At 51.1% G+C, this 27,311-nt stretch overlaps 2 protein-coding genes across 4 annotated transcripts in view; one reads left to right on the forward strand and one right to left on the reverse strand.

Annotated features, from left to right (window-relative positions):
* Nucleotides 1-9,692, forward strand: part of Alox5 (arachidonate 5-lipoxygenase) — a 33,536-nt gene extending 23,844 nt beyond the window's left edge. The window contains exons 7-14 of one of the 2 annotated variants that reach the window (XM_090347037.1): nt 2,053-2,199; nt 6,335-6,538; nt 6,992-7,078; nt 7,732-7,910; nt 8,184-8,305; nt 8,434-8,534; nt 8,783-8,953; nt 9,129-9,692. In XM_090347037.1, the coding sequence (XP_090203163.1) occupies nt 2,053-2,199; nt 6,335-6,538; nt 6,992-7,078; nt 7,732-7,910; nt 8,184-8,305; nt 8,434-8,534; nt 8,783-8,953; nt 9,129-9,308 (1,191 nt within the window). In that variant the 3' untranslated portion in view covers nt 9,309-9,692. The remainder of the gene's footprint in view (nt 1-2,052; nt 2,200-6,334; nt 6,539-6,991; nt 7,079-7,731; nt 7,911-8,183; nt 8,306-8,433; nt 8,535-8,782; nt 8,954-9,128) is intronic. The other variant, XM_090347038.1, reaches the window with a different exon arrangement.
* A 7,384-nt stretch (nt 9,693-17,076) lies between these two features.
* Marchf8 (membrane associated ring-CH-type finger 8) overlaps nt 17,077-27,311 on the reverse strand; it is a 53,353-nt gene continuing 43,118 nt past the window's right edge. Inside the window, exons 3-7 of one of the 2 annotated variants that reach the window (XM_090346796.1) lie at nt 22,854-22,936; nt 21,815-22,660; nt 20,186-20,366; nt 18,072-18,219; nt 17,077-17,496 (exon numbers count right to left, since the gene is read on the reverse strand). In XM_090346796.1, the coding sequence (XP_090202922.1) occupies nt 17,195-17,496; nt 18,072-18,219; nt 20,186-20,366; nt 21,815-22,660; nt 22,854-22,936 (1,560 nt within the window). In that variant the 3' untranslated portion in view covers nt 17,077-17,194. The remainder of the gene's footprint in view (nt 17,497-18,071; nt 18,220-20,185; nt 20,367-21,814; nt 22,661-22,853; nt 22,937-27,311) is intronic. The other variant, XM_090346795.1, reaches the window with a different exon arrangement.

Below are 27,311 nucleotides of genomic sequence, written 5' to 3' on the forward strand. Positions count from 1 at the left end.
CTTCCATGCTTAGTTCACCACTGAAGGGCTAGCTCCGCCCCCTGCTTTCCCCTGCCAAATCCTGGAGGTGCCATGTAGCCCCGCCCAGGCCCCCGGACCTTGGATGGTGATGATGGCACGCAGTGGTGACTACCATAGATCTCATTGTTGGTCATTGGAAAGTTGCTTTAGTAGCTGAGAATCACACAGCTGCCAGGCCCTGGTGGCTCATGCCTGTAATCCTAGCTACTCAAAAGGTGGAGACCTGAGGATTGTAGTCCAAAGCCAATCCTCCTGAGTCTTCCCTCTAACCCCACAGGCCATAAAGTCCAGTTGACTCATATCCAACCAACCACCGAAAAAGCCAGAAGTAGAGCGGTGGCCCTAGTGGTAGAACATCAGTCTTGAAAGAGAAAGCTAAGGACAACATTCATGCCCTGACTTCAAGGTTCAGCAACATCCAGGGGAGGAAGGGAAGGGGAGAGAGGGAAGAGGAAAGGAGGGGGAAGGATGCAGGCACACAGCAGTGGACGAACACAGACCTTAGGTGGGACAGACAGCAGAAGCACAGAAGGTGAAAGCTGAGAAGGACGAGATCCCTCATTTTCCAGAAGGATGAAAGGGGGGCTTGGCATAAGAAGCCTCCCGTTCCCCGGCCAAGGCACCTGGAACTCATGGCTGGTCACTAATCACATTGACCAGACCGGGGCAGAGGTTTCACAACTCCAGCCGCAGCCATTCCTTCAGGCCCTGAAATCACTGCTGGTCCCGCCTACCCTAGAGGTCCCGGAGCAGCCCATCCCGCAGCTGCACCACCCTGCAGCCAGCGGACCCCTCGAGGCCCAGGCACTCAGGTGCATCCCCGAGGCCCACAGAAGAGGAGGTGCCAGGCTTGGGTGGCAGTATTCCCCATTGCAGTCCCCTCACCCCACAGTCCTCCACCACACTGAGCTTCCCCCCAGAGCCCCCAAGCCTCCAGCCTCTGAACGACAGCTCACAGTCCCTCTCTCCCCATCTCTCCCCCCTCACCAGAGCAAAACCCACCTGTTCACCCCACCTGCTTCCCTTCCCCCTTTCCTCTCAGGCAGGACCTTGACTTGGCCCTGACAGTGACTCTCACAGTGGCTAACACTTTGGGGTATTTGATGTCTCTCATTTATTTTGGCTTTGGGAGGGGGAGTGGTACTGGGGTTTTGAGCTCAGAGCCCCACACCTGCCAGGCTGGTGCTCTACCACTTAAGCCATGCCTCCAGCCCAAGCAGGATGAGGTCTTTCTTCCTATCTAGACAGGCACCCACACTGTGATCCGCCTATTTTGGTTTCCCTTCCCTGCTGGGATGCCAGGCCTCTGCTTCCACATCCAGTTTTCCTCTGTGGACATGGGCACTCACGGGCTTTCCCGTCTGGATTGGCCTCAAATCACAGGTCTCCCAACCTCAGTTTCTCAAGTAGCTAGGATTCCAGGTGTGAGCCTCTGGTGCCTGACTTCCAAAATCTGCTTTCTTATTACATACACACGACCAGTGGATTTTCATTATCTCTCATGAGTCAAGCAGCTTTCAGGTACCTGAAAATGTGGAATTAGTGGCTGCCAGTGGAAAGTCACCTGTGAAAGCTCCCCGTGTGAACCTTTAAGTTAGAGGACAATGAATATGAACTACAATGAGTACATAGTTCATACTCATTTTCCGGGTATGTGTATGCATGTGCCAGTTCCCATACCATTCTGAGGCTTGAACTCAGGGCCTAGGTGTTGTCCCTTAGATTTTTCACTCAACGCTAGTGTTCTACCACTTAAGCCAACCTCTACTTCTGACTTTTTGGTGGTGAAATGGAGATAAGAGTCTGACATACTTTCCTGCCCTGGCTTCATATCTTAGCCTTCTGAGTGGCTAGGATTGCAGGCATGAGCCACAAACACCCAGGCTTTGAATTCTACATTCTTACCTCATCTCAGCTGTAGGGGAGGGACAGAGGCTCCCGAAGCCATTACTTCCCACCAACCCCCTCCCACCACAGGCCTTGACTTGGGTTCATCTATTGAAAGTAACTGGAGCTGCCTCTCTCTCGCAGGAAGGGAATATTTTTATAGTGGACTACGAGCTGCTGGATGGCATTGATGCCAACAAGACAGACCCATGCACACACCAGTTCCTGGCAGCACCCATCTGCCTGCTCTACAGAAACCTGGCCAACAAGATTGTCCCAATTGCTATCCAGGTAAGCCCCACTCCAGCCCCTTAGATTGCAAGACACTGTCTCAAGAGCAAAATTCAGCTGGATGCTGGTGGCTTACGCCTGAGATCCTAGCTCTTCAGCTGAGATATGAGGATCATGGTTCAAAGCCAGCCCAGGCAAGGAAGTCTATGAGACCCTTATTTCCAATTAACCACCAAAAAAGCCAGAAATGGGCTGTGGCTCAAGTGGTGGAGCATTAGCCTCAAGCAAAATTCAAACTCAGAACTATCAAGGAATGTGGCTCAAGTGCTTAGTACTTAGAGGCCCTGGGTTTAATCCCTGGGATTGCATTATTAAAATAATACTACGAAAGAGGATGAAGCAATGCAATCATGACTACCACCTAGTAGAGTTTAGTGGAGATTCTTCAGTAGCAAAGAAACTACCAGAGCTGGCTTTGTAGCTCACACCTGTAACCCTACCCAAGGCTCACAGTTCAAGGTCAGCCCAAGCCAAAAAAATTCAAGAGATTGTGTCTCAACAACAAGGAAAAAAGTAGGTGTGGTAATTGACACCTTAATTCCAGCTCCCTAAAAGGTGTACATCAGAAGTGTGCTTACAGACCAGCCTTGGCAAAAACTTAATGGGACCCAATCTCAATAAACAAGTCTAAGGCCAGCCTTTAGACATAGGTAAACAAACCTATCTGAAAATTTATTAAAGTAAAAAGGGCTTAGGGTATGGCTTAAGAGTAGAGCTCTTGCCTAGTGAGTGAGAAACCTAAGTTCAAAAGCCCAGCATCACACTCCCTTCCCACACCTCAAATTTGCATAATAGTGTGGTAGTCTGGAGGAGTGGACACCTATAATCCCAGCTACTCAGGAGGGGTTATCAAAAGAGTCTCTGTTTGAGGCCAGCAAAGTTAGTACAAGATTGTATACCCTGAGCTACATTCTAGCCCCTGAGGTTAGGCATGGGCAGACCATTTAGGGAGTCAAGATGGGAAATGTAAAAAAGAATATAGCACTTTGAAAGCAAAAGAAGGAAGGAAGGAAGGAAGGAAGGAAGGAAGGAAGGAAGGAAGGAAGGAAGGAGAAGGGAAGGGAAGGGAAGGGAAGGGAAGGGAAGGGAAGGGAAGGGAAGGGAAGGAATCCCTTGGGAAAGGTGGTGTATTGGCTATGTGGTATGTTTAATTGAGAGATAAGATGGACCACACGCAAAGTCACTGGCAGAAACCGGGCCCAAGATGTCACTGCAATCTAGGATTCCCTGCTTGCTGACAAGGAAAAGGCAACACACCTGGGTGAATGGTACAAGCAAGCTCTATGCAGAAGAAGAAATATGGACAGATAATCAAGCTGCACGTGGAAAAATCTTCCACTTCACTAGCTGTCATAGAAATGCCAGTTAAACCATGACACCAAGGGCATTGGCTGAAATAAGAAAGTAGTAAACATTGCTGCCAAGCTCTATAAGCAGCCCCTAGTTGGGGTCACAAGATTGAAACCCCAAACTGCTGTCAGAACAGACCACTCAGCCTGTACATAAATAGAGACATGGAGGCCAGGTGGTGGTGACTCATGCCAGTAAACCTGCCTACTCAGGAGGCTAAGTTCTGAGGACTGTGGTCCAAAGCCAGCTGGGGAAAGTCTGTTAGGCTTTTATTTGTAATTAACCAGCAAATATCTGTATGTAGAAGTATGGCTCAAAGCACTAGCCCTGGGTGGAAAAGCCAAGGAAGAGAATTCTGGCCTCAATTTCAAGCAGTACTGGCACCTGAATAAAGAAAAAAGACAAGGTGAAGGGAAGAGAAAGGACATTTATTACAAACAGCACTTCAGCCCATCTTTAGCCGTTGTTTAGGGTGCAAACACAAGAGCTGGGGGCGGATATGCCTAATAACCACACAGTCCCAAGAGGCTCAAACACTAGAAGTTGCCATGTCTGGCACTTCTGCTGAGTGCATGTCTGTCCTGTGTCACCTGTGCCACCTGTTTGTTCTGAGCTTTTGTTTATTCTCTTTCTTTTTAAAAACATTTTTCTGTCTTTCTCTCCTTCCTTTCTTTTCATTCTTTTTTTCTTGTGAAACTGGGACTGGAACTCAGTACCTGGCATTTTGCTCATTGGCTATTGCTCTACCAGTGGAGCCACGCCTCCAATCCCTGGTGGTTCTTTCTTTGGGGAAGTTTGACCTGCTGTTGCAATATGGTAAGAAGAAGGTCTTGCCATCTGAGGGGCAGTTTCCTCTACCCCTCTTTGGAAGAAGTGATCCATGATAAATCTTGTCCTTCTGGAGCCCAGGGTGCCTGCAGTGACTGGAGGAGAGGATGGCTTAGATCAAAGAACACAGAGGCACAGGGGCTAGGTGCCTAGCTTTGATCCTGCTTTTTATTAACTCACAGGCCCAACTAAGTAGTCAGTGCTTTTCAGCCAGAGTAGTTGAAGTATCTCAAATCCTGGGCCAGTGTCTGGGCAGGTCTCACCTGTTGAGGCTCTGGAGTCTAGAATGAATGGTGACAGGGGTGGGGGGCCATGAAAAAGGCAGGGAGGATTCTGATCAACCTAGCTATGCTGAGAAGGCAGAAATCAAGCATTTCGGGCCATCTTCATGGCAATCACCTTTAAATAGAGAAGAACTGGAGTGGGAAGAAAGTTAAAATCAGCCTTGGTTCCTCACTGTATGTCACCCTTACAATAAAATTCAAAAAAACAAAGAAATAAAATAATAATCAGCCTTGGTCCAAGCATAGTCTAACCAATCATTCCTTCAGTTCTGGTCTTATAAAGTGCCCCCTCCCCACACACAAATTAATTATTGCTGGAAGAGACATCTGGGCTGTCATGAGATGATGGAGTGATCTCGTTGTGGGGGAGGGGAGGCCTGTCTGTGAGGCTCTGCAAGAATCCAGGAAGACTACAGGTGTAAAACATTAACTAGACATTTTGAGGTATTTGGGGGGCTAGGCCATTGGAAACGTTTACAGACATCTGTCCATTACTTCTTTGTCTGGACTTTCAGCTCAGTCAGGCACTTCATCAATGACTAACACCCTCATTGAGACGTAAGCAGGAGTATTAACCCAAAGGGTTGTTTGTTTTGTGCTAATACTGGAACTTGAACTCGAAGCCTGAGAACTGTCACTTAGCTTTTTGCTCAAAGCGGTGCTCTACCACTTAAGCCATGGCTTTTGGGTGGTTAGTTGGAGATAAAGAGCTTCGTGGACATTCCTGTTCAGGCTGGCCTTGACCCCTGATCCTCAGATCTCAGCTTCCTGAGTCACTAGTCATGAGCCTCCAGCATATTTAAAATGTGACTTCCTAAACTTTAAATTCCCTGTGTGGTTTGTATTATGTATTTCTGTTGGACAGTGGTGTTTTGCAGGGAGAAACAATGAAGGAAACCATTTTCCAAATGACACAGGGGACACAGCTAAGTCTGCTCCTGAGGCTGCTCCAGCCACCCAGGTGCTGTCCCCAAGCCCACCCCACCCCCTTTGGCTGCAGCTGCTGCTGGCATGCTGCTCTTTGCTCCAGAAGTCTCTGTGGTGCCAGTCCTTGATGGATGGTGTGGTACTAGTGTAATAAGGGACAACTTAGCATTCAAGAAGAGAACCCCACCACACTACTTGTCCCCTTATGCCAGTGAAGAGTGGAACAGGAGAGGGGAGGGAGAGCTGGTTGCTGCTCCAAGGGTCTTCCAGGCTGCATCCGCAGCCCCTTGCACAGGAGGAGCTAATGGGGGGGGAGGAGCACTGGGCAGGCAGAAGAGGAGGAAGACCAGGGGGAGGAGGAGGCTGGAGGGGAAGGGTGTGAGGGGAGGAGTCAAAAGCGGAGGGGAGGAGGGTGAGAGAGCAGGGTCAGGTCTACCTCCACTGGCCTCTCCTCCTGACCCATCTGTGGGCAGTTGCTGCAGGGAATACCAAGCCAGTGAGGGACAGCTGTCCACACACGAGGGGCCAGTGTCTCCGGTTAGGCTGAGCTCCTCCAGGGCTGTGCAGGCTGTGAGTGGACAGGGAACAGAAACCCCAGGAACCCGGGGCCCCAGCTGCCCTCCCAGCTCTTCTGGTGACCTGGAAGCCACACGTGGAGATGTTTGGATTCTTCCGGGAGGCCAGATTCTCAGCCACAGCCTTGAGCCAAACACCACAAGGAAATATTTTTTGCTTCAACAATGCAGCTCAACCAAACCCCAGGCGAGGAGAACCCCATTTTTCTCCCTTCTGATGCAAAATACGACTGGCTTTTGGCCAAAATCTGGGTGCGTTCCAGTGACTTCCACATCCACCAGACGGTCACGCACCTCCTGCGCACACATCTGACCTCAGAGGTGTTTGGGATCGCCATGTACCGCCAGCTGCCCGCTGTGCACCCCATTTTCAAGGTAACAGCCAGCAGGGATGCGGACAGACGTCTGAGAGGGGAGGCGAGACTGTGGCTGGGAGTGAGCAACAGACAGACCCCAGGAAAGGTTCCCTGGTGAGGCAGCACCGCCCCCCCCTCCCCGCAAAGTAATGTAGTGTTGGGGAGCCTGATGGTGCTACAGGACCTGGGTCCAGGGCAGGATCTGGGCCAGAGCCTGGCTGGCCGGCAGAGGAAATGCTGCCAGCACTGACTATTGCAGTGCCCCGGGCAGCACTTGGGTTTCCTCATCTGTAAGACAGGAGAAAACTGTACCCTAGCCTTCTAGGGGAAAAAGTGTTGAGTTCAGAGAGCTTAAGTATGACAGGCACCTAGTTAAGCACTAGATGGAAGGCACCGATTCAATCCCCAGCACCTGGGCTGGGTGAGGTGCCCGCGAGGCCCCTGGTCTCTGCCGTCCTTCTCCCCTGCCCAGCTCCTGGTGGCACATGTGAGGTTCACCATCGCCATCAACACCAAGGCCCGGGAGCAGCTCATCTGCGAGTACGGCCTCTTTGACAAGGTGGGCGAGCTCCCCTCCCTCCTGAGGGGCCTCAGGCCGGGCCTCGGGCAGTGGCCTGAGAAGTGGGCGGCTCTGGCCCTGTCCACTGGCCAATGCAAGCTCCCCAGTGCCCGGGGGGACCACCAAGTCTCCCTCCTTGCACATGTCCTCCTTCAGCCTCGCAGCTGCAGCCTCTGCCTTCTCTCCCCACCGCCGCCCACAGCTGCACACACTAGAGCCCAGCTTGCCCTCCTCAGGCATCCTGCTGGGACCTGCGCAGTGGCCGAGCACAGCGCCCGCTGCCTCTCCCGTCTCTCTGCTCCTGACCCACGTTTGTTCTGCATTCCAGTCCTGGGGCTTGAACTCGCAGCTTAGATGCTGTCCTTGAGCTTTCTGCTCACGTCTGTAGGGCTCTACTACTTTGGAGCTACAGCCCCGCTTGTTCACTGGAGAGAAGTCTCACTCCCTGGCCTGGGTTGGCTTTGAACTGGTATCCTCAGATCTCAACCTCCTAAGTAACCAGGATTGTAATCCCGCCGACCCATTCCTCCCCAGTGGGGCTCGTGTTTGTCATCTCCGGCGTTGGGGCCCTTCTGGGTGCAGGCACCCCGCTTTCCCCGGGGTGACGCGGGGAGCCGGCCTCGATCGGGAGCTCTCCCCCCCCTCCCGCGCAGGCCAACGCCACCGGGGGCGGCGGGCACGTGCAGCTGGTGCAGCGGTCCATGCAGGACCTGACCTACGCCTCCCTGTGCTTCCCGGAGGCCATCAAGGCCCGGGGCATGGAGAACGCGGACGACATCCCCTACTACTTCTACCGCGACGACGGCATGCTGGTGTGGGAGGCCATTCTGGCGTGAGTGAGGGAGGAGGAGCCCCGCGGGGGCGGGGGGAGGGGCGGGGAGGAGGAGCCCCGCGGGGGCGGGGGAGGGGCGGGGAGGAGGAGCCCCGCGGGGGCGGGGGAGGGGCGGGGAGGAGGAGCCTCGTGGGGGCGGGGGAGGGGCGGGGAGGAGGAGCCCCGCGGGGGCGGGGGTGGGGGGTCCCTGGCGGCCAGTGTCGGGGAGCGGGAGAAGCCCCCGAGCTGAGGGAGGCCGGGCACACACCCGCCCCCGCTGGGCTTCCGGGCCAGGTTCACGGCCGAGGTGGTGGGCATCTACTACGAGACTGACCAGGTGGTGGAGGAGGATCAGGAGCTGCAGGACTTCGTGAGGGACGTCTACGTGTACGGCATGCGGGGCCGGAAGGCCTCAGGTAGGGGGCGCGCCCTCCGGAGCGCCGGAGCCGTCTGGAAACTGGGGGGGGAGGAGGAGGGAGGGCGCGGACGGGGGCGGCCGGCCGGGCGGGCCCAGCTCGGGCCTCACGCCCGGACTCCGCCCTAGGCTTCCCCAAGTCCATCAAGAGCCGGGAGAAGCTGTCCGAGTACCTGACCGTGGTCATCTTCACGGCCTCCGCCCAGCACGCGGCGGTCAACTTCGGCCAGGTGGGCCGGGCGGGCCGGGCAGTCTCCCAGGCGCCGGTCCCTCGGGCGGCCTGTAGGCCGGGGATCCCCAGTCCAGAGCGGGCAGGACCTCGAGGACAGCAGGACCCCGTCTGTGGGGAGGAGAGGGGCGGGGACCCCGAGGAGGCGGAGTGTGGGAGAGAGCTGGGCGGGGCCAGGCCGGGTAGGGCAGGAGCGGGGGTGGTGGGCTGGTGGCTGCAGGCGCCTACCCGGGGGCGCTGTTCCCACAGTACGACTGGTGCTCCTGGATCCCCAATGCTCCCCCCACCATGCGGGCCCCGCCGCCCACCGCGAAGGGCGTGGTGACCATCGAGCAGATCGTGGACACGCTGCCCGACCGCGGCCGCTCCTGCTGGCATCTGGGCGCGGTGTGGGCGCTGAGTCAGTTTCAGGAAAATGAGGTGAGACCAGGCGGGTGCGGTCACACGGCCACCCACGTCTAACCCCTCCCTCACTCCCGGGTCTTATGGCTGGGCTCTGTCTGGACGCCTGCAGCCAGGGTGGAGGCGGGCTGGCCGGGATGGGGAGGGTCGGCCATCGCACGCTGACCTGCCTGCCTGCGGGCCTGGCCCTCAGCTGTTCCTGGGCATGTACCCCGAGGAGCATTTCATCGAGAAGCCGGTAAAGGAGGCCATGGCCCGATTCCGCAAGAGCCTGGAGGCCATCGTCAGCGTGATTGCCGAGCGCAACAAGAACAAAAAGCTGCCTTACTACTACTTATCTCCCGACCGCATCCCCAACAGTGTGGCCATCTGAGCCTCGTCTCCCCGTCTCCCCGACAAGGCAAACTGTCCTGCCAGCTTCCAGCCTGCCTGGCGGACCCCTCTGCCTCCAAAGCTGCAAACCCCCGCGGCCTGGCATCACAGCAGAGGCCTCTTTCAGAGGAGTCACAGCAAGGAGGCTCCGGCCTCCGTCGTCAGTGACTGAAGCGTGCAGACACTGCCGTCCCTGCCCCCGCACCGCAGGATGGGTTAAACCGTGGCCCCTCCTCCCCAGCTTGGCACTTCCAGCCCGCACAGCAGCTGGGCGGGATGGCCAGGTCTGCTGGTAGGCCTGTGGAGCGCTGCTGTGCTAATCACCCCTGTTTCTATTTCTTGCATGCAGTCGGACCAAATCCATTCTTGTGAGTTAACTTTTGGTTGTCACAAAAATAAAGTACATTAAAAAAAAAAGGAAGTTCATGCTCCAGTTTCCACCAAAATCAAAAGCCAACACTGAGGTGATTCCATCTGAGACAAAGTCTCCCTGCCCAAGCCTGATGGAAAGCCCCTCTGACTGCTGCTCTGGAACATATCCCAAATGCCAACACTTTGGCTGATCTAGCTGGACAGCAAGAGCTTGCTTCTCCCTGGGGCATTGTCATGCGGTCTATAGTTATCTTTCATGTGAACTCCCCTGAGGAGGGAGCCCTTGAGAAGCAATAGAATCCACCTCATATTTCCCTGTGCCCTGGCGCTGTCATGAACTACAACACTCAGTCACTTGCTCATTTTTCCTCTGGCAGGACATCTAGCTGACAAACTTCAGATACTGTGCTAGGAGGTCCTATGGCTGGAACTCAAGGCCTGGGTATTGTCCCTGAGCTTTTTTTGCTCAAAGCTACAGCTCTACCACATGAGCCACAGCTCCACTTGTTGCTTTTTGGTGTTTAAATGAGAGAAGAGTCTTACAAACTTTCCTGTCCAGGCTGGCTTTGAAATACAATTTCATATCTCAGCCTCCTGAGTAGCTAAAGTTACAGCATAAGCCACCAAGGTCCAGACTTGCAATATGACTTTTAAAAAAATGCATTCTCCACTTGAAACATACGGCCACTTCTAGCCTTTTCTGTTTATGTGAATTGAACCCAGGGCTTGATGCATATTAGGCAAGCACTCTATCACTAGGCCACATTCTTGAATGCTGCCTTTTGCCATGGGAAGGCGACTGTGGAATCCTGTGAGAAATAGGAAAATGGAGCTCCCAAACAAACTACATCTCTCCACTGGGAAAAGAGGGTGAAATCCATTTTAATTGGAGTTTCTGATGAAATTGAATGTATGCTTGTAACCTTGCAAATAATAGACAAGGTGTTCTCAAGCTATTAGGAAAAAATGCATTTCCCTGGGTTCCTACCTTGCTGTGCCTCCCTGACTTTCTAGCATTGAATATCCATTTGGTTTGGGTCATTTCTATGAAATCAGACTGTTGGGAGGAGGCAGAGGTCAACTCTTTAGGTGAACAGGGGGCAATGCAGCTGAGCCTCTGGGGGCTTCTAGAGTTCTGGGTCATACACCCTTCCATCACTGTGACCCTCTAAACAGGGAGTGACAGACTCCAGCAGAGGCTCCATGAGCTGGAGAGTGGTCAAGTCTTGGGGGAACCAAATTTTGGATGCCAAGAACACTGATGGGGAACACTGCCATGGAAAAGGAGTGCTGGCAGTTTAACAGTGGCATGGGAACCAGTGATGCCTCTGGCCCTCAGTATCTCCATCTCAAAAACTATGAATATCTTTCTTTCTATCTCTAATTCTATCCCTACTATGTAGATAGGCGAAAGGTTCAGGGAGTGAGGGTGAAGCATGGACCCTGGGGATTTTCTGTCTGTAGATCTTGCATGTTGAATGTGAACTTGGCCTTTGGACCAACCTAGGACAAATAAAAACACATGCCAAGAAAAAAAATGCATTCTCTTTGCCCAGGCCCAAGTAGCAATGCCCTAGTGTGGGCACAGTGATCCCCACTGTCCACACACACATACACAATCCACAACTCTGTAACTCCAACTTCAGAATCATGCTAGCAGGAGCAGGCCACAGTGGCTCACACCTGTGATCCTAGCTTTGGGGTGTCAGGGGAGTGGTGGTTTGAGGCCAGCTCAGGCAAAACAAATTTCACAAGACTCCATCTCAACCAATAAGATGACAAGTTAGGCCCATGCGTGCACTCCTGTCATCCCAGCTACATAGGAAGCACACAGAGGAGGATCATGGTCCAGTCTGGCCCAGAACATAAATAGACCCTATTTGAAAAATAATGAAACTAAAAAGGGCTGGGGATATGGTCCATATGGGAGAGCAAGTGTGAAGCTATGAGTTCAAACCCCAGTACCTCCAAAACAAAATGTCAATAAGATCTCCAGGCTAGGAGTTCAATGTCTGGGCATCCAGCAGAGCCATGATGGGCTGGGAGGAGGAGCCCATCTTCTTGGAGCCATGAGTCCCTGAGAAAACGTGACTGTCACAGTGGCTCCTAGACACTGAGGCACAGAGCCCCTTACAGCTAGCTGTAAGACCCACCCCATCTCTCAGAACTGCCTATACGTGTGACCTTCAGGACAGATGATGTGAACAGGCAGTCAAGGTACATGAACGTGGTGCTCAGCCCTTGGAAAGCCTACATACAGCACTCGGTTGCAAAAGACGTGATGGAGGGTGCAGGTGGTGGCACAGGGAGGTGGGCCAGGTCTGACACTGGAATAAGAGGGAGAGGGGATGGCCGCATCACGCCTGAGTGTGTATCATCCCAGCCCATGGGGAATCCTCAACCAAGTCAGAAGTCACCTATCTTGCCAAACTGGGGCTGAGGACCACAGGGGTCCACACGTGTGGAAGCTAACGTGGCCAGTGACATTCTCTAGCTGGTCTTCTTTGTCCCTGTAGGCGAATGAATAATACAGCTTGGGGTAAGCCATGGAGACCATCCATCCTCACCAGCCTCATAGCAGTGAAGACACTTTCAGCACCAGTGTGAGCTCTTCCTCCCGGTGTTTGCCTGCACCGTGTTCACCTGGCAGTGCGGAAGTGGGCCAGGACTCCAGGTCAGTGGCTCGAGGCTGCCACACAGGTCACATCAGCCACGAGCTCATATAGCAGCTTCTCATGTCCATGCCCAAGAAAGCCAAAACACTTCTGCGTTGGCTCACTGGTGTGGAGGTGACAGTCCATTCCAATCCAACACTGTGGCCTGCTGCTCTGGGCCTCTGGCGTGGGCAGCACATCATGGCAGAGCCAGGTAGCGGAAATGAGAGGAAGACCAAAGTCCCAGTGTGCACTTTGGGTTATGTCTGCAATGACCTAATGACCTTCCATAAGTCTTCAACTTCCAATAGAGCCTCCATGGAAGATAATTGTCATATTAAACCTTTCAAGTTTGAAATTTTTTTCTATACAGTGCTACCCAGTAACCATTCTTGGCTTTATGGGTTATAGAATATGTCCTAACTCTTGCCTAACTTGGTCACTGTAACAGGAAAATTATCCAGAGATATTCTTACTAAATGGATGCCAGTAACCATTCTTGGCTTTATGGGTTATAGAATATGTCCTAACTCTTGCCTAACTTGGTCACTGTAACAGGAAAATTATCCAGAGATATTCTTACTAAATGGATGCTGTGTTTTAGTTATAAAAAAAGGAAGCATTCCAGGCGTTTGTGACTCATGTCTGTAATCCCAGCTACTCAGGAGACTGAGATGTAAAGATCATGGTTTAAAACTCTGCCCACCCAGGCCAAAAGTGAGATTATCTTCAATTAACCAGAAGTGGAAGTGCATGACACAAGTGGTAGAGTATCAGCCTTAGCAAAAAAAAAAAAAAAAAGCCAAGCAAGAATGCAAGGCCCTGAATTCAAGCCCCAGGACCGGTACCAAAAACAAACCAAGGAGCTGTTATATTTTGTTGTTTTGTTTTGGTGCTAATTCTCAGCACTGTCCCTAAGCTTTTTGTTCAGGCACTCTACTACTTGAGCTGTGGTCTCACGTCTGGCTTTTTTGTTTTGGGCAGTTAATTGGAGTAAGAGTCTTTCCTGTCTGGGCTGGCTTCAAACCATGTTCCTCAGAGCTCAGCATCCTGAGTAGCTAGGATTACAGGTGCAAGCCACCAGTGCCTGGCTTTAGGAAGGTGGAGTGGTGTGCTGTCCGGTAGGGCAGAGCCTGTCAGCAAGGAAGCACCCTCACTGTGCCTGGCTCCAGAGCAGTGTCTGAAGCCTTCCTATACTAAGACCAGCCCCACCTGGGGTGTCTTCAAACTCTACCCTCAAATGCCTGCAGGTGTGGCTTTCTCATTCTCTTCCATTGTTCCCAAGTGGGAGCACAGGGCCAAAAGCATCCCCGCTGACTTTCTTCAACAGGTTCTGAGGCTTTCTGGGCATCATCTGCCACTCCGTGGAGACCCTTATCACTTAGGCCCCAAGGACAGGCAGCCTGACACAGACCAACTCTCTCTGCTCACCAGGACAGCCTCACCTCTCCCTTGTCTCCAGCCGCCTCAGCCCTGGAGTCTGAGGGACTGTGTGTGTGGACATCCATCATCTGAGAACCAGTGGCACTGCCATCCCTCCTGGAACCCTCGCCCAAGCAGAAAACAGTCTGGAGAGCTGTAGCTAGAACCCTAACAGGCTTCCCTGGTTTCTCCTACTCAGCTGGGCTGCGGTCAGTAAACATCAGCCAACTGCCCCCCACTCCGTAAATGTGAGGTTGGCCTCCTCGGGGCACCAGTCTGTCCATCCTCTGGCTCTCTGGACTGTCCAAGTCCTGAGTCTGCAGACTGAGGAAAACACAGAGAATGAGCAATTCTTTTCTGAGCAACAGGAACCTAGAAAGAGGGTCCCCGGCCTCCAGGCACAGGAAAGCACTCTTAGCAAAGCTCCATTGTAAAGAAAGACTTTATTGCTGCAATTAGACACCCCTTGTATAGCACAACTCCCCCATACAGAGAATTATTCAAGTGGTAATACTGAGAAAGTGAGCATACACAAAAGGATACAAAACTAGACATTTAGATTACTAGAAAGTTTCTAAGAAATATTTGAAATATGAAGTGTCTTTTAGGAACTACACCACACATGCCAGTGTAAATTTGGTTTTTATTAACAATCAACTTTCTATAAACATTGCCACCTAAATGTGCACCCATCAACTGCACCACTTTACTTCCAAAACAAAAGAAAAATGCTTTTACATTCCCTATGTTTCTGTCCTTCCTTGGGCTAGGCTTGGAAACTGCAGATCTCAAATTGGATCCAGAGGGGGCAAAACTGAACCTGCATCCAGCCACACCCTTGGAGACAAGCTCTTCACCCTGAAGCCCAGGCCTGCCGCCCCTGAGGACCTCCCAATGCCCCAGACACGTGTGGTCAGGGAGAGACCCCACAGGCTTGGCAAGGAAGACTACAGTACTGATGAGAGCACTGAAGGAGGCACAGAGTTTTGGAGTAGGCAGAGAACTTTTACATTTCCAGAAAATTCTTTCTTAAGGTAAAGTTGGACATATACCCCAAATGACTTCTGGCAGCTAAAGTCAGAAGCCTATCAGTGGAACTATGACTCATGGGGTAAAGGCCAAGCTGGAGAGAAGACAGGCAGTGACGCCCTGAGATGGCGCCCTTCTTCCCCTTTGCCTAGTTTACAAATACCAGCCCTCCTGGCCCTGAGGCCTCATCCCAGGACTGTTTGTTCAGCTCCATGCCAATCTCCTACCAAAGACAGGCACAAACAGAGGCAAAAACTGGACAGATAGCCCCACAAAAGCAGAGGCAAGTGGACAATGGGAGCTTGTGCAGATCCAGAGTCCCCACTAGAGGGCAGCACAACACCACCTGTTTCACTGAGTCACTGATGGCCATAGGCAGGGCTCTGCTGGATTAGAGGTGCTGGACGAGAGGACAGAGATGGGGAAGAGGAGAAAGGGGGAAGAGGAGAAAGAGGGTGGGAGGGGAGAGGGCAGGCAAGGGTGGTAGTATGCAATGCCAGGAGCGGAAGGGAGGGCATGGTGGGATGGACCATTTGCAGAGTTGTCAAAGAAAAAAGGGGTCAGGACCTCCTGAAAAGGAGGAAGTGGGATTTGCAGCACAGCTGGTTGGTAGGGTTCTAAGGGTGCCTTTGCCATAAGATGGATGCTGCCTGCTCACTTCAAGACAGCAGACAAGAGTTACCCGTAAGTGTACTTTCCTCCCTAGGAAGCATTCGTGCTTTTCAAGTTCAGCACGAGGGCCCCTGGGGGACTCACACTGATCCTGGCCTCCACGTAAACGCATCTACTGCTGGAAGGGTGGCAGTGACGGTGGACAGGACTGCGGACCTGGCTGGGGCAGCTCTTGCAGGGTGCACGCAGGGATGCCTGAGTGGGCAGTCTGGTGAGCCCAGGCTCAGGAGGAAAATGGGTAATTGCACTTGGGGCAGAGGGACAGGCTGGGTGAGACCTGGGACAGGGAACACAGGCTGACAGCAGAGTCGGCTCCCCACACACCCTGAGTCCAGAAAGTCAGATCCAGAAGCAGCAGGACAGGACCTGTTCTCTCAAATTCCCCCAGCTCAGAGGCCTTCCGCCACCTCCTGCCTCTCACATCAACCACAGGGCTTCTCTACGTAACTGCAGAGAAACCATCTCATGAGGCATCGCCTGCCTCACCCAGGAGTCCCCAGGCTCCGGTCACTGGTGTTACCTGGCAGGTTACCTGGCAGGCCCGCCGCCACCTCTGGAGCGGACTATATGCCACACTGACACTGACCTTCAAGAGCGGAATTTTCAGCTGGCTTTAAAAAGGAGCCAAGGCCATTTGATGGTGGAGAGTTTGGTTTGTCTGTAGTAAGAATGGTGCAGGCGATAACCCTGATGACAGAATGGACCAGGTGTGGGGCTAGGCCCTTCCTGTCCTGTGGTTAAGGCGACAATGGGTTGGTGTGGGTACAGAGTGACAGAGAGGCCCACTAGTGGTCTCTAGCTCATGCCAGGGCCGACCAAACCAGCCTGCCTGCCTCCTGGCCTGGCAGTGACTCTGGAGAGCTCCCTGCAGGAGGCAGCATGGGAATGTGCAGCCATGGCACCCGCTCTTCTCACACACCGCTGACCCCAGTGTAGACAGCTACCTGTCAGGAAACATGTCCTAAACATATCTCTTCCTTCCACCTCTCTCTCAAAATGCTTCTTCTTCAGTGTTGACAAAACAAATGTATGGCAAGCCAAACCAAGCCCCAAGCCATAGGGAGCCTCCATCGCTCCCATCCCCTGGTCTGCCCTGCTGACCAGCCACAAGTCTGTGTTCTGGGCACTGAGAGCATACCTTGCTACTCGAAGTACATAAGGCAAAAAGGGTTTTAGATCTACTTCGATGTAAAAGAGACAAGAAAGGTAACAAAGGAAGATTTCTGAGTCTGAAGGTCTTTTAAGTGTCAACCCCACTAGACATGGGTATCACAAAATAAAGATTCTTTTTTGTAAAGTGCTGTTTGCTCTGTGAACCATGTGCCATTGGGCTGTGAGGCCTCATCTGCTCAAGTGCCAATAGAGGGGGGCAGGTGCTTGTCTTGGGGGCTCTTCCCCTGACTCTCCTCGCCCAGCCCCTCACATTCCCAGTCCCAGGCCCTGAGCACAGATGGCTGGCTTTGCGCCCTGCTAATCTTCTTGGCACACCCTCCGGAGGGTGGGCCGGGACTCAGCCACCGTCCTGTCCACAGAGCAGCAGGCAGAGGTGGGGCCCAGTGCTCTCTGTTCCACAAGACTTTCAGGAGACTCGCCAAGGAGGGTGAGAAAGAGAGAGGCCACTGTAAGCAAGTCACCACCCAGTCTATGCTATTGAAAGACTCAAGAAAGGTACACAGCTGGCAGTAAACACATTCCTTCAGCTCTCTGTGGATGTCCAGGGGAATGGCATCCTCTGCCATCAGACGTGAATGATTTCTGCTCCAGTGTCTTCAGGCTCTGTGCAAGAAGAGTTTGTGTCGGAATGACAGATTCCACGTCCATCTTTATTTTCAAAGTTGGGCTCTGTTAGTGCAGGTTTTTCAAAAATATTCTTTTTGCTTGTTTCTGGACAGTTCTGAACATAGATCACTCTGTTATAAGCCTTGAGTCTCTTCCACAGCTGCAGGTACACCTTGCACTGCACATACATAAAGAGAAGTCCTCCTGTGAAGCCAATGGCCACAACCACCAACTTAGTCCAGAAGGGCCACTCTAGGATTCCTGGAAGGAAGAAACTCCAGTCAGCCTGTCAGAAGACCTTAGTTAAGTAAAATCTAAAGCAAACAAAATACAGCTCTGAACTTCTACAACTAGCAGCCTCCACTCATCAACTCCTCTCCCCAAAAGCAGGATGGGAAAGTGTTCATAACTTTGTTTCTTGCTTTCTCAAGGGGGTATCTACACAGTCCCATGTACAATCCCCCCCTCTTTTTTGCCAGTCCTGGGGCTTGAACTCAGGGCCTGAGCACTGTCCTTGGGCTTTCTCAACTCAGAGCTCTACCACTTGAGCCACAGCACCACTTCTGGCCTTTTCTACGTATGTGGTACCAAGAAATCGAACTGGGTCTTGGTACGTGTTAGGCACTCTACCATTTGGCGTAACTCCTGGCCCCTAATTTCATCTCTTATAAAGGCTTAACAATGGCAACCACAGTCCAAGAAACAGACAAAAGTATCCTCGGTGCCTCCTGCTTGATTCCAACCTCCACTCCCCCCATCACCCCTCAAGAAAACCAGATGTGTGTGGCCCAACTAGGCAATAAACCGAGGCCCACAATGCTGTGCGCAGCACTCACCTGTTACCTGGCCCTGCTTGATCTCCTCTGCGGTGCGGTCAATCAGCACATACAAAGACCAGACCACGCAGGTAATGGCGATGACATGGAAGGTCACGGAGCACATGATCTTCCTGCGCTCGCTGGCTGTCATCTGCAACTTCTCCCACTGGAAAGATGACACGCAGCGCATGAGGCTTAGGCTCAGAGCAAAGCACCTCTGTGGGAGAGCTGTGCTGCTGGCCACTCTTAAGCCCTCTTTCCCTCCTTATCAGCACCAGAGGACTTTCCCCAATATCAAGACAACTTGGCTTTAGCAAACTTGATATGCAACGAAAGCTGCAGGTCCTGAACCCCCGTCAGCAACTCATTCCCCAAGGAGGCAGCGAACAGCCTGACAAAGGGGCCGGCCTGTAAGTCCTGAGAGGAGTAAGCTGGCCCAGACTCAGCTGCTACATTTCAGGTCTTCCCGACATGCCAACCAACAGGGACAGACAGACAAAAAGTCTGATAATGCCACAATACGCTGCAATGGGTCACACTGAAGGTGACAGCTCCCACTTTGGTCCTCTGACAGCACAGGCTTGCAACCAATGCCCAGAGTTGCTGGTACATGCACTCTCCCCAGTGGCAGCTCCTCCAGGAGCTCACTTATCTGTCCAAACAGCCAAGTTTCTTTCTCATTTACTGCTTTCCAAATCAGAAGGAAACAATACAAGTACAGAGCGAACAAGGAGTAAGCACTCTATTTCTTGCCTTTATCCCGATGGTCCCATGTAGGCTACTCTGAAAGCAGAGCCTCATGGTGCCCCTCCCTATCCAAGAGCCTCACACTCACTCAAGCAATTACCATCGAGTGATCTAGCCAATCTGAGACAAGTAGTTTTTCAAACAGTCTGCAGCTGACTTCTTTTGACATCTGTCTGCTTTCTGCTGGGCTTTTATAATTAGAAAAATCCCCGGGCTTTCCACCTAAAACACAATATCATGCAATTTCTAACACCCTGACCCCTGCGCCATTTCCAGATATCCACAGCTCAATCCCTCCACGTGGCCTGAAACACTCACCCTTGCCTTCTTGGTAGATATTTTCTAAAATGTGGCTCCTCCAAACTCCCTTCCCAATTGTCCTTCAGGAACTGTTCCCCAAATCAAACCATCTGCAACATCCCACCCTCCCCACGCGACGCCTGCCTATAAGGAGTTCTTCCCCTCAGCATACCTGATAAGCTCTACACACAGGTAACTAGCATTAAATTGGCATCTTCATATAAAGTTATCTGACTATGTGAATCCACTGGCAATTTATATATTAACATTTTGAAACAGAAAGAACCAAAGACATTCTGTACTGAGCACACAGACATATCAAACTGGCAATATCCAAGGAGGAAGCTAGTGCCAGGAACAGAGCTACTTTCAGGAGGGAGCAGTTGGCAGGTACAGTGGCACGCAACAGTAATTCCAGCATCCCAGAACGTGGAGACAGGAGCACTGTTAATTTGAGGCTAGCTTGGGCAAAGTATGTATGACTATCTGAAAAACAAACTGAAGAGCACAAGGACTGAAGGTATGACTCTAGTGGCAGCAAGTGTGAGAGCTTGGTCAATCCCCAGCAATACAAGTGCACACACACACACATGCATACACGCACATGTACACACACACACACACACACACACACACACACACACACAATGACCTGAGGCCTGATGGCTCCATGTTGCTACCCTCCAGCAAATACTTATTACAGGTGTGTACAGACACAAAGACTGTGATAGAGAAGAGTGAGGGGAAGACAGCGACCTCTTAACACACAGTCTTAACTGGAGAGGGTAGACATGTGCAGTGAGGAAGCAGGGAGCTAACTGATGACCAGAATGTCAAAGGACAGGCGTGGTCAGGGGCAGCTGACAGACACAGAGAAGCCCACAGTCTCAGCATGCAGAAGGGAGAAGTGTGAGAACAGTAGAATGCCTTCCTGAGGTGGGGCTGGAGCTCAGGTATCAGTACAGACACAGACCTACAACATGAATGTAAGTGCCAGCACCCCACTTGCTGAACCACTGGGTGCAGGCAAGCCCCCGGTGGCAGCAAGGCCTGACGGCTGGGCCTTGGGGTGGCCATTCACGTACTTTCCTCAGAGGCTTCAGCTTGGTTTCCATGATGAACTCGTACTTGCAGAGCTCGCAGCAGCGTGTGTCGGAGCTCTTGATCCACTGCTGCAGGCAGGCCTGGTGCACAAAGTGGAGGCTGCCGGTGCAGCGGCACGGAGTGATCAGAGGACTCTCGTCATCCCCTTCGCAGTGGCAGATCCTGTGGTACAAGGAAAAGCAGTCACAGTGAGAAGGGCTTCAGATGGGGAAGGAAATCTCTGGTGGACGGAAAATCCCCCCCACACACACCCAAAGAAACACCAAGAAATGAACACCACAGAGGGACAGGCACAGAAACACAGAAACACAAAGGCCAACAACTACTACCAACCAAAAGTTCCAGCTTACCGCACCAGCAGGGAAAGCCAGGATGGCACTTGGCAATAGAGAGGAAAAATAACACAAGAAATGACAACGCCGTCATTTTCAGGTAAGACTTGAGACCCTCATTGAAAGATGAATTTAAGGAAACAAAACATATCAGAACAAAGGATAATTTTCTACATGAAACAAAAACATAAACATTTCTATGCAAAAGCACAACTCCCCTCTGAAAGCACCACAGTGAGCCACAAGGGAGGAAAGCGGGAGGAAATTGAAAGCAGCACTGTTAAGCATGCACTGTTAAATACCTCAAGGAACTTACAGGGCTTTGGGGACAGGAGTCTTTCCCAGGAGCCAGAGGCCAGGTAGAGACACCAGGTAGACTCACCTCAGAAGAGCTGAGTCCTTGAAAGATCTTGAGCTGTTTGTGTTAGGGTCAGGTTTTTGTTTTTTGTTTTGTTTTAAATTTAATCACAAGAACTGAGACCGGAGGAGAAATGGGAACACTAACGGGAAGTCAACCCCAAGAGAGCTCGGATGCCATACAAGGTAAGTAAGGCAGAATGAGGCTTGGGTGGAGAGGCCATACCTTAATTAAGAGCTAAGAGAAAAACTGGATGAAGTGAGTTAAAAACAAAAAGTGAGAGGGTGGCCTGGTAGAGTACTTGCCTAGCATGCCCAAAGCCCTGGGTTTAATTCCTTAGTACTATAGACACAGAAAAGTTTGGAAGTGCTGCTAAGGCTCAAATGGTAGAGAACTAGCTTTGACAAAGCCCTAGGACTAGGAGAAAGAAAAAGAGGAGAGAGAGGGAGAGGGGAGAGAGGGAAGGAGAGAGACAAGGAGGGAAGGAGGGAGGGAGGGAGAGAGGGAGGGAGGGAGGGGGAGAAAAGGAGAAAAGGAGAGGAGAAAGGGAGAAAGGGAGAGAGGGAGAGAGGGAGAGAGGGAGAGAGGGAGAGAGGGAGAGAGGGACTAGAAGACTCAGGGAATGTTTAAAATCAAGACCACCAAGCCGGAGAGCTGGAGATACTATTTTCTTTCATTTTCTTTATGCAAAGTCTACTTATTTTAGTTGCAGTCAGCTTGGCCTTTAATATGTGTAGCTTCTTCGTCTTTTAACATTAGGTTTTCAAATGGCATCAATACTCCAATCTCCTGAAACAATTACTCCACAAGTGGCTACAACTGGCTCATGACTTCATTTTTCTGAAACTTCACATATTAAAGCAAGGTAAGACTACAGGGGTGCGAGCAGAAACAGCTGGAACGGTTCCTGGCAAACCAACCTGCAGGCATCCCCTGAGGTGGACACAGGCGAGATAGGGGGGCATTTCTCTGAGAGTGGAGAGGGGCAGTCCAGGTCACTGTCTTTTTCCACAGAGCACAGGGGTGCCCACAGGCCCCTGCTCTTCAGGGTGCTGGAAGTGCTATCCTCAAAGACGTCATCATCTCCCATTTCATCAGAGCAGAAGCCCGGGCTCCCCGCTAGCATGCTGGAGGATTTGGTGGCGTGCAGGTGACTGGTGTGGCTCTCCAGCTCCTGGAACCTGTGCAGGCTGTTGGCACTCGAGCTGTGGGAGAGCAAGAGCAGGTACCGGAGTAGCCGCTGGCTTCGAGATCTAGACTCGCCGTCTGTTTTCTCTTCTAAGAGTGGGGCGTGCAGGCCGCCCTTGCTGGCTTCCACCTCTATGGTGGCTGATTGGTTGGCAGAAAGGGAAGAGACCCGAGAATGTATGGGGTGGCCCAGAGGCAGGTGGGCCAGAGCTCGTTTCTCTTTAGCATGAAGCCCATTCTTTCTGAGACCTGGGTGTCGAGGGGGGGCCAGTTTTCCTTCAGAACATGTCTTCTCCACGTAGTCAAATCTTTCCAAAGCATCCTGGGTCTTCTCACCCACATCGTTTAGTGACTTTGAGAATTTCAGTGTTCTTCTGGCCTTGGAATTCTTCATAGGCTTCAAGGCCTGGACCCATTCTGAACCAAAGGAGTTTCTCTTTGGCACCTGTAATGTGTCTTTACAGACAACTGTCACAGGAAGCCCTGGTGTCAGAGACCTCTGGCAGAGAGGCGCTTTCAAGACAACAGCAGACTGCACAGGACTGTGGTGACAACAGTCAGAAAACACTGCACCGGAACTGCATGCACAACAGCGGGATAAAGCACAGAGGGAAACAAGTTTAGAAGAGAGCAGACATCAAAGAAGTGAGACTCTGGTAACTGGATGGGAAATGGCACATAAACATGGGCCAACAATGGAGAGCAGAACCTACAGACACGGGTGGGCATTGTGGGATGACCGAGCCATGGCGGCCTCTGAAGCAGTGTTACCTGCAGATGTCCTGGTTGGATGGTGTGACAGAAGTGCGAGAGAAGGTGGACACCAGAGCTGACGCAGATGGAGGACTCCCAGCCTGCAATGACACCTTGCATCAGTGTTGAGGAAATTGATTTCCTGGGAATGGCAGTGGGGGAAAAAGCTAAGCGTGCCCACTGCTCCCCATGGCTCTGCACAGACCAGGCAAGCCTGCAAGCCTAGGCAAACAGCTCTAACAGCATGCTGGAGAATGTGTAGACACAAGACAGCAGAGACCACAGCACATCACGTCCAAGTTCCCGCTGGTTTGGTGGCTGATTACTTCCCAAACATGTGAACTTAGCTAGTAAATATTAATTTAAGAAACTAAGTACAAAGCCAGATAATGGTGGCTCATGTCTGTGATCCTAGCTAGTCAGCAGGCTGCGATCTGAGGATCCTGATTCCAAGTCAGAAAAGTCTACAAGACTCTTATCTCCAATGAACCATGGAAGAAACCAAAAGTGGAGTTGTGACTCCAGTGATGGAGCATTAGTTTTGAGCACAAAAGCTAAGGGACAGGCCCCACGTACAAACCCCAGGACTAGCATGTATGCATGCATGCATGCATGCAAAAAAAAGGCAAGTGTTACACAAATGTAAAGGATGGCACAGGATGGCTCTTCCTCTACACACTCACCCATTCCTCTGCCTGGCTGCCTTTGAGAGTTCTCCTTCTTCTCCAAATCATACAGGTACCTAGGCGCTGGTCTTCAGAACCTCACTACCTTACCCCATCTCTCCACACAAAGACAGATAAGACTACCAGATCTGAGGCCGCACAGCCACAGCGCATCTCAGGACTGTCCCAAAAAATTCAACCCTAGAACTGTGAAGTAAGGAAATCAAGTGAACTGATGGAACAGAGTCCCTGAGGGTACTGCTAGAATTTGAAAAGTACCACAGTGAGAAAAGAAATAAAGGGGGGGGGGAGGAAGGAGGAAGGAAGAAGGGAGACCTAGAGAGGAGCTGGGAGGGCCATGCCTCCCATGCTATCCCACTTGAGGTTTGGGCTATGTTTTGTTTCGCAAGACATTTCAGAGGCTTCACATCCATCCAGACTTTGCTTACAATAGAGGAAGATTCTAAGTGTGTATCCAGATGATTTTATTGTTGTGCGTTATACAAACCAAGATGGCATGGGTCATTCACTCCATATAAGCTCCATGAAATCAAACATGGAATCATAGAGTGTGGTAGCATATACTTGTAATCACAATTACCTGGGAAAGCAGAGGTAGGAGATTCTCCTGTTCAAGGCCAGCCTCGGCCGAAGTGCAAGGTACATTCGAAACTAAAGTACAGCAAGAAGGCTGGAGGCAAAGCTCAAATGGAAGAATACCTGCCTAGCAGGTGCAAGGCCATGAATTCAAACCCTAGTAGCCCAAGTACCACAAGGAAAATAATAGATGGAATAAGTCCAAGAGGTCTGCTGCTGACATTTTTGTTTTGTTTTCGTAGACAGGGTCTTGCTGTGTAGCCCAGGCTGGCCTCAAATCTACTGTCCTCTAACCCATACCTCCCAAATAAGCATGAGTGTATTCTAACACAATGATAAACCTGTAGTATATAGTGCATGGTATACAGTATACATACATATGTGTACATAAAGCAGTGACATCATTTTAAGTACACACTTCTATGTAAATGGCAGCATTGTAGGCTCACAATAGCATGACTACAAACAGGTTAAAAAATGCTGCACCACGACAATAAGACAGCTACACTGTCATGAGGGAATAGGAATTTTTTAAATTCCTTTATAATCTTCAGGGACTGTTGCTGCAGTGTCATTGGGTAAAATATGAGTATGCTACACATGTCTATGAATACAGACACAAGCCAGAGTGAGCATCAGCTCTATTCCTCCCAAGGGCTCAAGAAACAACGCTATGACTTGGACTAGGCTCATAGTGTTGCTTCCCTCCATTCTGTGGGCAGGGAGCTCCAGCCTGGCTCACAATTCCCCAGCTGAGGATGAGCCTTCACTCTTTCTAAGTGCATCTCCAAGTTCCACTCTCATCTTGGCACTGTACCAATGCAACTTGTAACATTTGACAGCCACAAGTATGGCACTGCCACTGTGTAGAAACTCATGCCATTGCTCATGCAACACAGGCGCCAGCCTGGAGAGAGCCAAGGACTGAGGTGCCAGTTGGACCCCTGCTCCTGTTCCATTCAGAAGCCTGATTGTGAACTTTCCTGCCTGAACTGACTTTGAACCAGGATCCTTATATCTTACCCTCCTCAGTAGCCAGGATTATAGGTGTGAGCTGCTGGTGCCCAGCTGGCCATATTTTGTTAGGCACTAATGAACAAAATTCTTAACCATCTGAGGTTTCATTTACATAAGGGCATGAAAATAACATTCCTTAAATAAACCTGTGTCTCAGGATTTTTCCTAAAGGAAAATGTCAGCAGTCTTAGGACTTATGTAGATAGAGTGCTGTTACCCCTAACCCAGGTCTTGTAGGCCCAACTGCATGGACCAGATCTTCTAGCACCCTCCCCGCACAGGACAGCATCCCTCCCACACCTTGGGTTTCTCTAGCTCCAAGCTACCAAAGCTTTACTGTCAGTCACCAACAAGAGGCAGACTGAGGTAAACGGTTAAAGAACCCCAGTGCCCCCACTCTGGTTGTTCTCTGATGCTTAATGCCAAAACCATTGTGAGATGGAAAGCCTCACAAGGGTTGGAAATGTGGCTCCCCGGTGCATAGTTTTCTAGCTTACACAAAACCCTGGGCACATTCCCCAGCACTGTATGAACTTCTTGCAATGGCTCTTTTCAGCCTCTACAGAGGCAAAGCCAAAGAAGTATCATGAAGGCCACAGGCTGGGTACAATCTGTAGGAGAGAAATGAAGCCATCACTGCCTCACCCCAGGCAGACTGGAAGGGAGCGATGAGCAGCCTCCAGCGGTATTCACAGTTGTCACTCCTTTCTAAGCAGTCACCTCTTCTTCTTCTGTGTGCAGCTGGTGACATTGGAGGAAGGCCCCTCCCCACTGGGACAGAAGATAATGGCATTACCACACACCTCCCTGCTGTCTCTAAAACACACATTTTCCTACTAGAAGGGTAGGGTCTTGTATGAAGAATGCTGCTCAAACAGGGTCAGCATCTTGGGAGGTGACAGGCCTCAGGTAGGAAGCTGAAGTCTGGAGAAAACGCTGCACACTTCCCTTGTGGCCTTCAAGTAATCCAGGTCGCAAGTCTCTGATAAGGTGGCATTAGTATTTGGCTGGGGTAAAGGCCATGAGGGGGAAGGGGCAGAACAAAGCTTTGTGATGAGGAGCCCACCCGGCCACACCTGCAGGACCTGGTGTGCTTTTGCAGGTGGGTCCTGTCCTTGCTGCAGCACAGGACCCCCCACAGGGTGATGTTGAGATTAGGTGTGCAATCAGCACACAGGAAAGCTGGAGCATGCTGCCTCTGTGGCTTTCTACTGGTTTCCAAAAGACATTTCCTAGTTGTAAAAAGGAAAATGTGAAGCAAGTGAACAACAACAACAACAAAACTCATGGAAGTTCCCTGTCCCTAAGATGCTGCAATCCATTATCCCAGCACAAACATCTAGGTATTGCCCAAGCCTAAATCTCAGCTGCCTATTTCTGAAGAATGACAGATAATTTTAGACAATTTGTTTGGCTGTAGGTGAGTCGCTTACTAGTTGTCATTCCCATCAGATCCATTGTTTTGAGTGATTTTTTAACAAGGAAACAAACACAGTGGCTCACACCTATAATTCCAAGTACTTGGGAAGAAATTAAAGAGGAACACAGTTTGAGGGTAGCCTGGGAATTAAGTTTAGTGAGAACCCCATTTCAACAAAAAAACTGAGTGTTGTGTGGTGGTCATATATGTAGAAGCTCGTAATGTGAGACTGATTCAAGCAAAAAGTGAGACCCTATGTGAAAAATAACCAAAACAACTAAAAGCAAAAGGGGCTGGGGGTGTACTTCAAATGACAGAATGCCTGCCTTGCAAGTTCAAAGAGTTCAAATCTCAATATGGGGGAGGAAAGAGGAAGTTCATATAAATCCTTGACAGTATTGGTATCCTATTCTGTTCTGTCTCCTTTCAGGATAACATGCCACCACTTCAGTGGCTCAAAACCCAGTCTTCAGGACATTTACTTCTCAGGTAGAGCAGGAACATACCACTTCTACTACAGGACACTCTCCAGGCCTTCTTGTCAGTCTCGTAATTCCCTTGCCTCTTCTTCTCTACTGCAACCCCTTGTTGGGCCTTTTCTGTGCCAGCAAAGAGCCTTGAAAACCCTGGGGTATCAGGCCCCTAGTGAAGGTGAATTTATCCATGTGATTTTCATCAGCAGGTACAGATCCACAGAAATGGGCTGCTGGGCCAGCTTGTTTTAAAGTCACATATCTAAATGGAAATGACAAGGATAGGACGTTTGCATCTCCTACT

The sequence above is a fragment of the Megascapheus bottae genome, chromosome 15 (assembly GCF_031878675.1).
Source record: "Megascapheus bottae isolate mThoBot1 chromosome 15, mThoBot2.hap1, whole genome shotgun sequence".
NCBI classification, from domain to species: Eukaryota; Metazoa; Chordata; class Mammalia; order Rodentia; family Geomyidae; genus Megascapheus; species Megascapheus bottae.